General features: G+C 44.5%; 1 protein-coding gene across 1 annotated transcript in view; it reads right to left on the bottom strand.

The window, feature by feature from the left end:
- Positions 1–10,371, bottom strand: part of ITGBL1 (integrin subunit beta like 1) — a 213,959-nt gene extending 203,588 nt beyond the window's left edge. Inside the window, exons 1-2 of the mRNA XM_061132991.1 lie at positions 10,271–10,371; positions 9,073–9,293 (exon numbers count right to left, since the gene is read on the bottom strand). Coding sequence (XP_060988974.1) covers positions 9,073–9,293; positions 10,271–10,371 — 322 coding nt within the window. The remainder of the gene's footprint in view (positions 1–9,072; positions 9,294–10,270) is intronic.
- Between the last annotated feature and the right edge of the window lie 3,432 nt (positions 10,372–13,803).

The following is a 13,803-nucleotide window of genomic DNA, read 5'->3' as shown; positions in this document are numbered from 1 at the left end:
TCTCATTACGTTCGTGCCTGTGCTCAGTCATGTCTGACTCTGTGTGACCTCTGTAGTCTGCCAGGCTCCTCTGTCCACAGGATTTCCCAGGCAGGAATACTGGAGAGGGTTGCCATTTCCTCCTCCAGGGGATCTTCCCAACCCAGGGACTGAACCCACATCTCCTGTGTCTCCTGTTACAGGTAGATTCTTTACTGCTGAGCCATCTGGGAAGCCCAGTCCAGTTAGACATAAACGTTGATTTATCTCATTTTATTTATTTCCTTGTTTCTCCCTGCTGAGGTATGATTAGAAAATTCAGATGAACTAAGCAGGAAATCAAATTTCTGTAATAGTAGAATTTATTGCTATAGGCAAAACCAGACAAGAAGATATTATTGCCTTGAGGACAGAGAAAATTTATGATTTGGTTTATAGTTTTAGGACTGCCGGCTATAAGAAGAATCCTCAGTGATTTTGCATCTAACCCTGGACTCAAGTTTTCATCATGGAACAGGGGGCCTTAAGGAATTTTCAAATTCTCCTTAAAATGTATGTACAGTAAAAATATGTTAGTGACAAAAGCAGTACTATTTTTCACTTAAAAAGTAGGAAAGGGAGTCATTTTTTCATTCCTGTCTATGAACAAAGTTTTAGTATTAGAATTAGAGAACTTCTTTACCAAACATGGGGCTTCTCTGGTGGCTCCGTCAGTAAAGAATCTGACTGCAATGCAGGAGACCCAGGTTCAATCCCTGGGTTGGGAAGATCCCATGGAGAAAAGAATGGCAAGCCACTCCAGTACTCTTGCCTGGAGAATCCCATGGCCAGATAAGCCACAGCCCATGAGGTCAAAAAGAGTCAGACACTACTGAGCGACTTTCATTCATTCATTCTTACCAAATATGAATTGGAGTTCAAATGTGACTTCAGCAGCCTAATAACATTTAATTGACTGAACAGTGAAAAAGAGAACCAAATTAGGAGCCAACCAAGTAACTTCCCACTGTCTTCATGAGATGTTTTGAAGAGGCAGTCACCCAAAGTATTCCCCAATAAGCTATTGGTTTACAAATGTGGTAACAACCCAAGGTGCCTTTTCTATCAGAAGTATTAGCATTGCAAAGATTTGAAAATGGAATGGACTCCCCTCTGCAGACAGCAGTCTTTCAGAAAGAGGGGTTATATGTGTGTGTCTTTGTGGTACATTTAGATGCACACACATACATAAATACACATAGGTAAATGCAATTGTGCATATACTCATGTATTAATACTCACATACACGACATAAACACATACACATGCAGACATATGTCTGAAGACATATTTATGTATTCACATGTATTTAACATATGTGTATAAACTTAAGGTAGTAAATACATATTTGCACACACATATATATGCTTTAACTGGCAATCAGAATATATATATATGTGTGTATATATATATATATATATATATATATATATATATATAAAGAGAACTTCCCCAGGCCTTGGTATTTATATTACTTATAAGTACATATACATTATAAAGCAAGATTTGCAAAAAGTGAATATATATATAACATTAATACCTAAAGATATCAACTCTTAGAATAGACACCAAGACTTCAAAGACTGTGGATGACCAAGAAACAAGATAATAGAAATAATAGCTGAACTCCTTGCCCTAAATGAGCAGTATCTGAAAATGAAATAAACATGATGAATAGTGACAGAAAGAAAAGTCTGGAGAGCAGGGAGACGACTGAAGTACGGGACTGGAAATCGGAGTTTTAAGAACTAGAATGATCACTATGCAGTCTTAAGTTGGCTTGCATTCCTGTGATTAAACAACCCTACCCCAGTGTCTCTAGAACGTGTAGTAATGTTTCACTAAATACAGCTGACCCTTGAACTACAAGGTTTGAACCGCACAGCGCCACTTACGATGTGGATGTCTTACAATAAACATGTACCCTAGCACTCTATGATCCAGGGCAGGTTGACTCTTCAGATATAGAACTGCAGCTACGGGGAGCAAGGTGGAAAACCGAAGACGATTAAGAAAGAAAAACCGAGGAGTGATTCCACAAAATAGGCTTGGAGACAGTTATTCAATTATCTAAGAAAAATGCAACCACAATTCCAAAAGACACATGTACCCCAATGTTCATTGCAGCGTTCTTTATGGGAGCCAGGACATGAAAGCAACCCAAATGTCCATCAGCAGAGGAGTGGGTAATGAAGTTGTGGTGCATATATACGATGGCATCTTCTTCAGTCGTAAAAAGGAACAAAAGTGGGTCATTTGTAGAGATGTGGATAAGTCTAGGGTCTGTCATACACAGTGAAGTAGGTCAGAAAGAGAAAAAGAAAGACCATATGTTAATGTATATATGTGGAATCTAGAAAAATGGTCCTGATGAACCTATCTTCAGGGTAGATATAGAGAAGCAGATGTAGAGAATGGACTTGTGGACATGGGGTGAGGGGCATGTGAGATGAATTAAGAAAGTAGCACAGACATGGATGTACTGCTGCTGAGTCACTTCAGTCGTGTCCGACTCTGTGCGACCCCATAGACAGCAGCCCACCAGGCTCCCCCGTCCCTGGGATTCTCCAGGCAAGAACACTGGAGTGGGTGGCCATTTCCTTCTCCAATGGATATACTACCACATGTTAAACAGATAGCTAGCAGGAAGCTGCTATATAACACAGAGAGCTCAACTCTGTACTCTGTGATGACTTGGAGGGGTGGGATGGGAGGATGGAAGGGAGGTCCAGGAGGGAGGGGATACATGCACACACTTAATAGCTAATTCACAGTGCTGTACCGTGGAAACATTGTAAAACAACTATACTCCAATTTTGAAAAAAAATTTTTAAGAAAAATGCAATTGTGAGGAGCAAGTAGGTCCAACAGTTCTAGGACAGACTATAAGGATTCAGAAAACCCAGCTCTCATGAATAATCATATACAGTTCTCATACTACTTAACAGTGTAGACATCAGAAATAGCTGCCAGAGAAAAATTACTAATGCTTCCATATTAGGGGTATTTCCTTATATTTTAAGTATTTTCATACGATGTGTGTTTAAATCAATGCTTATAAGGATGTTTCATAGTCTGAATAAATTAAATATATTAATTAATCTTTTTGGGGGCTCCAAAATCACTGCAGATGGTGACTGCAGCCATGAAATTAAAAGATGTTTGCTCCTTGGAAAGAAAGTTATGACCAACCTAGACAGCATATTAAAAAGCAGGGACATTACTTTGCCAACAAAGGTCCATCTAGTCAAGGCTGTGGTTTTTCCAGTAGTCATGTATGGATGTGAGAGTTGGTCTATAAAGAAAGCTGAGTGCCGAAGAATGGATACTTTTGAATTGTGGTGTTGGAGAAGACTCTTGAGAGTCCCTTGGACTGCAAGGAGATCGAACCAGTCCATCCTAAAGGAGATCAGTCCTGGGTGTTCATTGGAAGGACTGATGTTGAAGCTTAAACTCCAATACTTTGGCCACCTGATGTGAAGAGCTGACTCATTTGAAAAGGCCCTGATGCTGGGAAAGATTGAGGGTGGGAGGAGAAGGGGATGACAAAGGATGAGATGGTTGGATGGCATCACCAACTCAATGGACATGAGTTTGAGTAAACTCTGGGAGTTGGTGATGGATAGGGAGGCCTGGCGTGCTGCAGTTCATGGGGTCGAAAAGAGTCGGACACGACTGAGAGACTGAACTGAACTGAATAAATTAATCTTTAAATTATATAGATATTAAATGTATTTATACATAAAGATTAAAAATTATTCTGAATAATATCCTGCAGAATGTCAAGTCCTTTATATCCATAAAGACGTTTCAGAAAAAGAAACTAACTTTCAGAGAAATCAAATGACTATCTCAGGGATGAATGACAGAAACAAGTTAACTCGAGTTAACAATTCAGACAAGATTCCAATCTAACCCGAGAAGTGCCATAAAGTCCAGACTCATTCTACAAGCAATCATTCTTCATTTCACAGCAATTCCAGATAAAAAATAAGTGTTTTTAATTTAGCAGGGCCTTTTCACCATTGATGAGTTTTCTGATTCTTTCTGCTGACTTTCTTCCATCAGTTCTATCACTGACCCCATCTTACTCATCCCTGAGTACTAAAGCATATGATTCTATCTTCCAGCAGTCTTTAAAATGCCTCATAATTCTATCCTTATTCTCTCCCCAGGAAACTAGTATTTAAACATGATCTAACCTGAGTTCCTCCCCATCAAGTATCTATCCCAGCCTGTTGGGCCCCCAGGCACCATATTACTTTCCATAAATCAAAGCATTGACCATCAATCATGTTCAAACTCCCATGTTCAAACTGCTTCATGGGTCCTATATACTGCTTAACTGAGCACAGGCTTCACATTCAGCGTGCTTCATTTGTGGCTCAGCTGGTAAAGAATCTGCCTCCAATTCTTTTGCAGGAGTTCTGGGTTCCATCCCTGGGTTGGGAAGATTCCCTGGAGAAGGGAAGGGCTACCCACTCCAGCATTCTGGCCTGGAGAATTCCATGGACCGCATGGGGCTGCAAAAGAGTCAGACACGACTGAGCAACTTTCACTTTTAACTTTTCATTTCACCGTGAGGTTCAGAGCTCTCTGCCAGATATCCAGCTGCAGCTCTCAATATATCTTCCACTAGGCTTCCCACAGCCCTAATTTCCAGTGAAGCCAGCCCCAGAACCCTTCACTCTTCTCCAAACACACCTACATGTATTTCTGCCTCTCAACCATTTCTTCAATTTTTCCTCACTCAGAATTCCAATTGCCCACCTTTTGGAATAAAAACCTCCTTACACTAAAAGATTTATGTCAAATGCTACAATTTTTCCAGAATTTAAACCACAACATTTAATTCCTACCTTAATGGAACCCTCATAGAAATGCATAGAAATTATATTCTTCCTTGACTTATAGGCATTTGGTATTTCTCTGAACCTCCCTACTCAGTGGGAAACTGTCATGTATACCTCCCTACTCAGTGGGAAGCTGTCATGTATTTCTCATCTTTTGTAGCACCTTTATTTTTTTTTAGGAGTTAACTGACCTTCATTTTATTATTTTTTAACTTTTCATTTTATATTGGAATACAGTTGATGAACGATGTCCCATTAGTTTCAGGTATACAGTAAAGTGATTCAGTTATACATATACATTTATTTACAACATCTTACAGGGCTTCCCTGGTGGCTCAGTGGTAAAGAATCCGCCCACCAATGCAGGAGACACAGGTTTAATCCCTGGGTCAGAAAGATCCCCGGGAGAAGGAAATGGCAACCCACTCCAGTATTCTTGCCTGGGAAATCCCATGGACAGAGGAGCCTGGTGGGCTACAGTCCATGGGGTTACAAAGAGTCAGACATGACTAAGCGACTACACAACAACATCTTTAATAGCACATCTTTCATAGTAAACAGAGAGTCTAGCAAATGTGCAGCACTCTGTGTGTGCAAGTGTGAGTGCTCAGTCGCTCGGCCGTGTCCAGCTCTTTGCCGCCCTTTGGACTGTAACCCTCCAGGCTCTCCTGTCCATGTGACTCATGGGTTTGAGCCCTGCATCTTCTTGACCCAGGGATCAAGCCCAAGTCCCCTGCATCTTCCACACTGCAGGCACATTCTTTACCCAATGCACCATCAGGGAAGGCCATATAGCACTTTATGTGTGTGTGTGTGTGTGCATGTGTGTGTGTTAGTTGCTCAGTCGTGTCTGACTCTTTGTGACCCATGGACTGTAGCCCACCAAGTTCCTCTGTCTATGGCATTCTCCAGGCAAGAACACTGGAGTGGGTTGCCATTCAATAGCACTTTATAGAACTGACTACAATGGATTCAATTAGCTTTTCCAAGTTCCTAAAACGGAATCTCTTTTAAGTGATGTATTTCAAAAACTGATTGGAAAAATGTTTAAGAAACCAATACTTTAAGTGTAATCACAGGTACCCAGGGGGTTATTCAGGATATCCTGAAGTCCAAACCAAAAGTTTGTTTTTACAGAATCAAACATCTGACTATTCTTAAAGAAATATTTCATCAAAATGAGTTTACTCCTCATTAGACCATCACTCCCACATGAACAATCGCTGAGTCAGATCTTTATGCTATGGAATTTGGAGGAAGATCCATGTGCCAGGAGCCAGTGGAGACTGGGAGAGATAGACCACTTGTGATCGTGTGTAAACATCCTCACTCCCAACCAGCTCATTTAAAATAAGTAGGTCTCCTATGAGTCAGGGTGTAAGAATCCCAGTGGACTTAACTTGAAAAGAGCACAGTGTATCTCCCACAGCTGCTCTCAGGTTGAGCCAAAATCGCTGTCCTTGCTTGACCTTTTGAACTTTGGATCAATAACAGGTCCCCCCCCACCCCCAAGACTTTAAAGAAACTAAATTGCTTTCACAGTATCAACTGACTAACAAACAGAAAGCCAGGCTCTTTATCTATCCATCTCTTTCTATCCATTCACCCTAGCTCACCTTCTGTGCATCCCAAAATAATGTTATATAGACACATACAAGCATATTCAAGTGTACTGAGTGCTGACTTTATGCAAAACAGTATTTTAAGTCTCCTGCATCTGTTAAACCTCACAACAATCCCCTAAGATAGCTACTTTATTATTCCCATTTTACAGATGAAGAAATCAAGCCTAAGGAATGTTAAGTAACTGCCCAAATTCAGACAGATGTTAAGGGTGGGATTCAAATCCTGGAAAACTTCTCCCAGAGCCCACAGTCTTAACCACTCTATGATACCCTGCCAGAGCAGAACTGTGTTTTCTTCACAGAGGTGGGGGAAGTCTCTGGAAGTTACTCTATTTCTGAAAATCACCTATAGGGGCTTATCACAGAGACCAAGGCCCAGACGCACATAAAACATAAAAGACAACCTGCTATGCTTCTATCTTGAGTGAGTGCTCGGTCATGTTCGACTCCTTGCGACCCCATGGATTGTAGCCCAGGAGGCTCCTCTGTCCACAAGATTTCCCAGGCAAGAATACTGGAGTGGGTTGCCACTTCCTTCTCCAGGGGATCTTCCTGACCCAGGGATCGAACCCATGTCTCCTGTGTCTCCTGTATTGCAGGCAGATTCTTTTTCCTGCAGAGCCACTGGGGAAGCCCATGTTTCTCTCTTACTGGCGATAATACAGGAATCATTTCTTGCAGACAGAATGGAGGAGCTAAACTTGAAGCACAGAACAAGCGGGCAAGCTGGCAAGATAACCAGGCAGACTGTGTGTGAGGCTGTCCTCACTGACCTGGCAAATATAGCCAGCGCATTTGCAGGGGCAGATTCTACACCAGGCCCAGTGGGCCGGCATCAATGGGCGACAGTCAGAAAGATGAGGACTGGAAACAATCATGGTTCTTTCATTCAGTCTTAAATATAGAGAAGCAGGAATGTACACACAAGCAAACAAAACCATGCATGACTCAGCGCTGCATTTTGCACCAGGATGGAAGGAATGTAGTGACAAAGATGGTGGGATGAAACAAAAACTCATTTTCCATGGGAGATAAACAAGAGTACATAAACATACCACAACTACCCTTTAACTAACAGAAAGGAAACCGATCAACTTCTTTAAAAGGAGAGTTCAGGCTACTGGTAACCAGAACTAGCTTACTGGCTGAAAACTGCATCTTGCTTCTTATGTTTCCAAAGAAAGAACAATGCAAAATGCCCTGCAAAAATGTGTCCAGAACTCACGATATTGAGGAGGCCTTGCCAGAGGCAATCAAAGCCAGAGAAGCCAGGTAACAGTTGAATTTGGAGAGAAATATTAGACAATACTTAGCATTCATTCCAAACGGCTGCCCTTAATAGCACTGTAGCATGTGGGACTGACAAGCTAAAATAAGTTGCGGCATTCAATACTTTTAAAGGGTTGAACTGCAGCCTCCAAGGCTAAACAAACACGCAAAAGCACCCGTGGCCCGCCAAGTTACTTACATGACTTATTTTTTTTTTTCACAAACAGCCCGCGTATTAAGTATTTTCCCTTCCCTGTGCTTCGAGGCCCAAATGCCACAGAAGAAAAAAAAATCTTGCTATAAACTCATGCTTGATCTCTCTGTTACTGTTGGACTCTCATTCTCAGCTACACTGTGGGTAAAATAAGTGGATTTTTTTTTCCTATGAGTCTGCCAAACACTGGTGGGAACGCACTGTGTGTATTCCCACAAAAGTGCACTGAGAATGCGCTTTCACTGACCGAGGGCCTGGATCATTCACAATGACCTGATTGAGGTTCTTGGCTCCAAGCAAACGGCGCAGTGATGTGAAACTGGTTATAGACGTTAGGGGTGTTCCCTTCGAAGAAATAGCTTGACCTCTTCCAGTATGAGAACCCAAATCACTCCTTTAAAATGTGCAAAGGAAATGAGTTTATTTGCCCCCCGCCCTTACAAAACACCAAGCTGCACTGAAGCCAAAAAATGGGAGCAGCGAAAACAATACAGAAGCCATCGCTTCCAAGAAAATCCAGGCCTGCTGGTCTTGGTGTACAGTTTTCTGATATACGCCACTACGTGTCAACTAAACGCTGCCTATAAGAGCGCAAATCCACATTCAAAAACACAGTGGGCTTCCCTAGAATGTAGGAAAATAAGATTCTCCTGCGCTTCCTCGGTAAAGAAAGAAAACACGGGTCAGAAACCAACACCACACTGTCGATCAGCTACCCTTCCATTTAAAACAAATAGAGGCTTCCACTCTGCAAATATTACGATTAACATGCGTGATCAGAGTGGAAGGCCCAGCGAAACAACTCCGTTTACGGGGAAGTGGGGAGGTTTGGTCTGTAAGGAGGAAGCAACAGTAGAGGCTGAGATTTGTGATCGAGCGAGTGAACCTTAGCAAATACTATTCCCACTGAAGTCTGGGCCCTAGGGCGGAGGTCGGGGTTAAGAGACGTGATTCCAGAACCGACTGGTGGAAGGCAGGCCCCCGCCCCGGCGGTGGCTTCTAGGACACGGATGGGGTGGTCCCCAGCCTCCCTTCCCCCGCGGGGCCGAGGACCCCCGGGGAGCGCGTGCGGGGGCCGGCGCCGCGCCCTTACCTGCACAGGTGCTGCCGTCGTAGGTCTCGCACACCCACTCGTGGCACTCGCAGAGGGGCCCGAAGTACACGCCGGGCTCGCTCACGTGACAGATGCACACCCCGCAGTCGCAGCGGCCGCGGCCGTGGCACAGAGCGCCCCCTGGGGGCTGCCCGGGCGCGCGGCACCGGCGCTCCGACTCGGCCCGGGACAGCCTGCACGCGGCGGCGCCCGGGCCGCTCCTGCAGGGGCGACAGACCACAGCGGGGGCCACGGTCACGTCCAGGCACTGCCCCTTCTGCTCTGAGCCCCCACCCGCCCCGCCGCCGCGGCCTCCCAGGGTCCACCCAGATCCCGAACTGGAGATCGACCGCCAACCCCCTGGGGATCGTTAGCCTGGGCACCCCCTCCTCCCCCGTTTCTCCGAGGACCAAGCTGTTGCCATCCACTGGTCATCGCCGGAGAAATGACCACAGATGTCTAAGTGGTGACCTGGCCCGCCGAAGAAGAGGTCCGTCTTCCAGGTGAACTGGAAGATCCGGGCCTGCCCCTTGGAGGTCTGCCACCGAACCTTACACAGCGCATTTAGATTAAATGCAAATTAATCCAAAATTAATCCAAAGTCTGACCCTTGGCTGACTTTTCAGTTCTCTTTCAAAAGTCCTGTTGCTAGCTGATGGCCAGGGGCAGTTGTTTTATGAAAAAGGAGAGATGGTTACATAGAAAGAACCATACAGGTTATGATAGCAGAGGACATAAAGCTTTTTCAAGTTGCAATAAGCAATACTTATAAACTATACTTTTAAAACATAAAATACTTATGAACTATAAAGCATACAAGGTTAGTTATCGAGATGTGCCTCCAATTCTCTTTGAAAATGCCATGCAAAATGTTAATGCCAGCCCCACGCTCTGCCTTCTAGGCGGTGAGAGCACAAAGGTATACCTGGCCTGGCAGAAAATTCCTCCTGATACGTATTGGAATAGCAGAGAATGATAAATGTATTCGATGATTGTATTTTTCCCAAGGAAGGGCAAATGAACAGGGGTAAGGCAATACACAATGTAGATGGAAGAAAAATCGGAACAGGTTGAAAATCAGTTGATCTGGCGTCCAACTTCCTAACTGCTCTTGGCTTGGGGCAGCCATCCCGGAGCTTTGAGTCCCGCCACGCAAGGCAGGGCAGGTCTGTCTTCAAGAAAAACAAACCAGACTTACCTCAGAGTCGGCGAAAAGCTTTGCGGAACAGCTGACAGCCCCCCGGGCAGAAGAAGGGCGGACACCAGCAGCAAGATGCTCCCCAAGCCTGCGGGACGCATGCTGAGTCTCCAGGCTGCAGAGGCTGGAGCGCGGCTGCGAGGTGGGGCTCCGGGGGGGCAGGGAGGCCGAGCGGGGAGAGGTGCCCCCAGCAGACGGCCAGGCAGACGGACTTGCAAACACCCAGGCGTGCAGGACCCGGGCTCTACCCGGAGCTGCGAGGGCGTGGACGAGCTGCCTGCGAGGGTTTGGGCGGCAGCGCTCTGGGCGGGGTGCTGGTACCAAACCCCTCAAGTGGAGAGTCTAGGCAGGGAAGTAATTAGAAACAGTTGTACAAGCAGATGGTTTATTTTGACATAAAAAAAAAGAAAGAAAGAAAGAAAGAAAAATGTCCTGTTCACAGATTTGAGAGACTCGTTCCTTTCTTCAAGTGCAGGCCCCAGAAATATTTGACAAGAGGCTCTTTGGGCTGGCTGACATTAAAGGGACAGATAAGATAATCCCCAGAGATGAGAAGAGGAACGGGGGAGTTAGGTGATGTCAGGAGGGAATTCCTTTTCACCCCTTGCTCTTCAAGAAAGTGCACTATTGGACTGTCTGTGGTATGAGTTGTGAGGGGCAAGCAAAATGAGTTAAGGACCGCTTTTTTGTACTTTTGATCCTGCGTTTTAAATTATGGATCTCTCATTTCCTTAAGCCTTTAAAAAGTGTGTCATGCTTCTCGTTCGGGCCAGTAGTTTATCACACCACATTTTTTTCTTGACTTGGACAGTTCAGACTGTAGTTGTTCCAAGTTCACCCCGTTCTTCCCCACGGATTGAGTATGAGAAGATGCAACGTGTGATTCCAGTGTCAATGGCACTGAAAAATCATGAGTGTCACTTGCGAAGCACCTACTTGGTGCCAGTCACTTAGGAAATTCTCTCTCCAGTTGTGACAATAACCACACGTTCATTTACTCATTTAGCAAACACAGATTTAGCATCTATGAGGTGTCAGGCTCTGTGCCAGTAAAGAAGATGCAGCAGAGAATTAAGGAGACATGATCCCTGCTCTTGGAATCACTGGGCTAGCAGACATAAAATAAAATCAGGAATATAAAGGGAGGAAAGGTTGCCAGTTACTTCCATCTTAACTCCACGCATCTGATCTAGTCAAGATGCTACAATATAAAAATGGATCAAATTGACATGTTGTCCATGTGGAATTCACACAATATTATATGTCAAATATATTTCACTAAAAATTTTCTCAATGGAAAAAAAAAATGATGGCATTTGAGCTAAAGGCCAAAGGATGAAGGAAAGTTGGCTAGACATGGGGAAGATGTGGCAGAGAGTGGGGTAGTGTTCCCATTATAAAGATCAAGAAACTGAGACCAAAGCATGCCTTCCTGCTCAAAAGTGATGGACTTACTCAAATTCAGAGGAAGCTGGACTTCAGCTGAAAGCTATGAGCTCTCAAAGCCTGCAGGCAGTCACCTGGGAAAGGTGTGGACCCTTCTACGGAAGGGAAGAAACATTCTCCCATTGTTCTAAGAAGACCTTTAGAGGCAGTAGATTCTCATGAAACAGAACCATCCAAACTGTGCCCTGGCCTTAAAATCAGAGAAAACATTTCCGGATGGAATTTCTTCCTGTCATTCTCATGAACAGATGTAAGATCGCTCCCAGGGATCGGTCCTAAAATCTTGCCTTCCAAAGCAGGGTGGGTTCAGATGCGATCCCTGGTTGGGGAGCTAAGATAATGGCCAAAAAACCAAAACGTGAAACAGAAGCAATATTGTTACAAATTCAAATAAGGACTTTAAAGATGGTCCACATCAAAAAAATCTTGAGAAGGGACTTATGATTGGTAGGAGGAAGCATAGGGGGAAGGGATGGTTAGGGAGTTTGGGATGGACAGGTACACACTGCTGTATTTAAAGTGGATCACCAACAGGGACCTGCTGTAGAGCATGGGGAACTCTCCTAGGTGTTAAGTGGCAAGCTGGATGGGAGGGGAGTTTGGGGGAGAAGGGATATGTGTGTGTGTATGACCGAGTCCCTTTGCCGTTCACCTGAAACTATCACAACATTGTTCATCAATCGGTTATACTGCAATACAGGATAAAAAGTTAAAAAAAGAAAAAGACCACCTCTAACATTTACCTGCTGGGGCAAAAAGGCAAATGGAAGTCCCTAAACGGAGGGCCACCCGCTTCTCTCTCTCTTCTCCAAAGGCTGACCCTTTGCCAACCCTTACTGAACCACGCATGTACACACTGGGGGTGGGATTGGCCAGTGGAAGGACGGACTGGGGAGATGTGTGTACGGAACAGCGAGTTGTCTGGGCGGGAAATTCTGGAGTCCTGGGTAGCCACAATGTGGTTTAGAAGGAGCCGCCAAGTCTCATGTTACTAGATGCCCTGGATCACGTGATCATCCTGTGCGGGAAGGGCATATCTGGAGGAGAGACGGAGGGAATCCCTAAACCAGTCATTTCCTAAGTGTGATCCCTGAACCTGCATCCTCAGCACCAGGGGACTCGTTACAAATGCAAGTTCTCAGTCCCCCGCCCCAGACCTGTGGAATCACTGACTACACGTTAACAGTATTGCTGAGAATTCTATTTGCACATCACATGGGGAAGCTTTGTGAACCGCAGTGCCCAGGACTGGGGTCATGGATGCCTGGATGGAAGAATGATACCCACACTCACTCCTAGTTCAAATCCTGGCACCCTGTTCCTTCCTGGCCACGCGTAACTCTGTGAGAACATCGTAGGAACAGACTCTCCTGCCAACATCCAAAAACCTTGGTGACTCAGAGAATATGGGAATCGTAGAAGAGAAGCATCCATTCCAAAGCCTGACTAGGAATTTGCAATGAAAACATGGAACTTTTAACAAATGAGTCATGTATTGCTTTTTGCATATTTTCTGAGGGAAAAAGAGACTTGTGGAATAGGGAACTGGTGTTTGAACATTTCTTTCAGGAATTAAAAGATTTCTTTTATTCTGTGGTATTTTCATACAGGGCACCATGCAATGACGAATATTACCATGAGGACCGTGTGCAGCTGTGAAGCAAAGATAGTATGTTCTAGGTTCCTGAAAGCATTGAAATGTTCAGATCATTATATCACTGCGACTCAGAAATAGTATTCCCAGGAAGCTGAAATAGTTATATTGCGGCTGAGTTGGTGACTCAGTAGAAAGTCTTGGATCCACACAAACTCTGTCAAAGTAAAAGAAAATAACCTTTTCTCTTTGTAGCAAACTTTGATACACTTTTTTTTTTCTGCCAAAGTACTAAATGCCTTGGAACGACCTACTTTCTTCCCTCTCCCAGTTTGCAGAATACACAAGGACAAGCATCTCCTGAGACCAGAGGTAGGAAGGAGGACCCAGTTGCTGTGTGGAAGGTTCTGAGTGTCTCACTGACCCCAAAGACCCCCTGACAGCTCTGAAGGAAAGGCCTCATCTCCTAGTGCCTGAGACCAAACTTAAAGGG

This window comes from Dama dama, chromosome 30 (assembly GCF_033118175.1).
Source record: "Dama dama isolate Ldn47 chromosome 30, ASM3311817v1, whole genome shotgun sequence".
Taxonomy (NCBI): Eukaryota; Metazoa; Chordata; class Mammalia; order Artiodactyla; family Cervidae; genus Dama; species Dama dama.
This window is presented reverse-complemented; position numbering and strand designations above follow the sequence as displayed.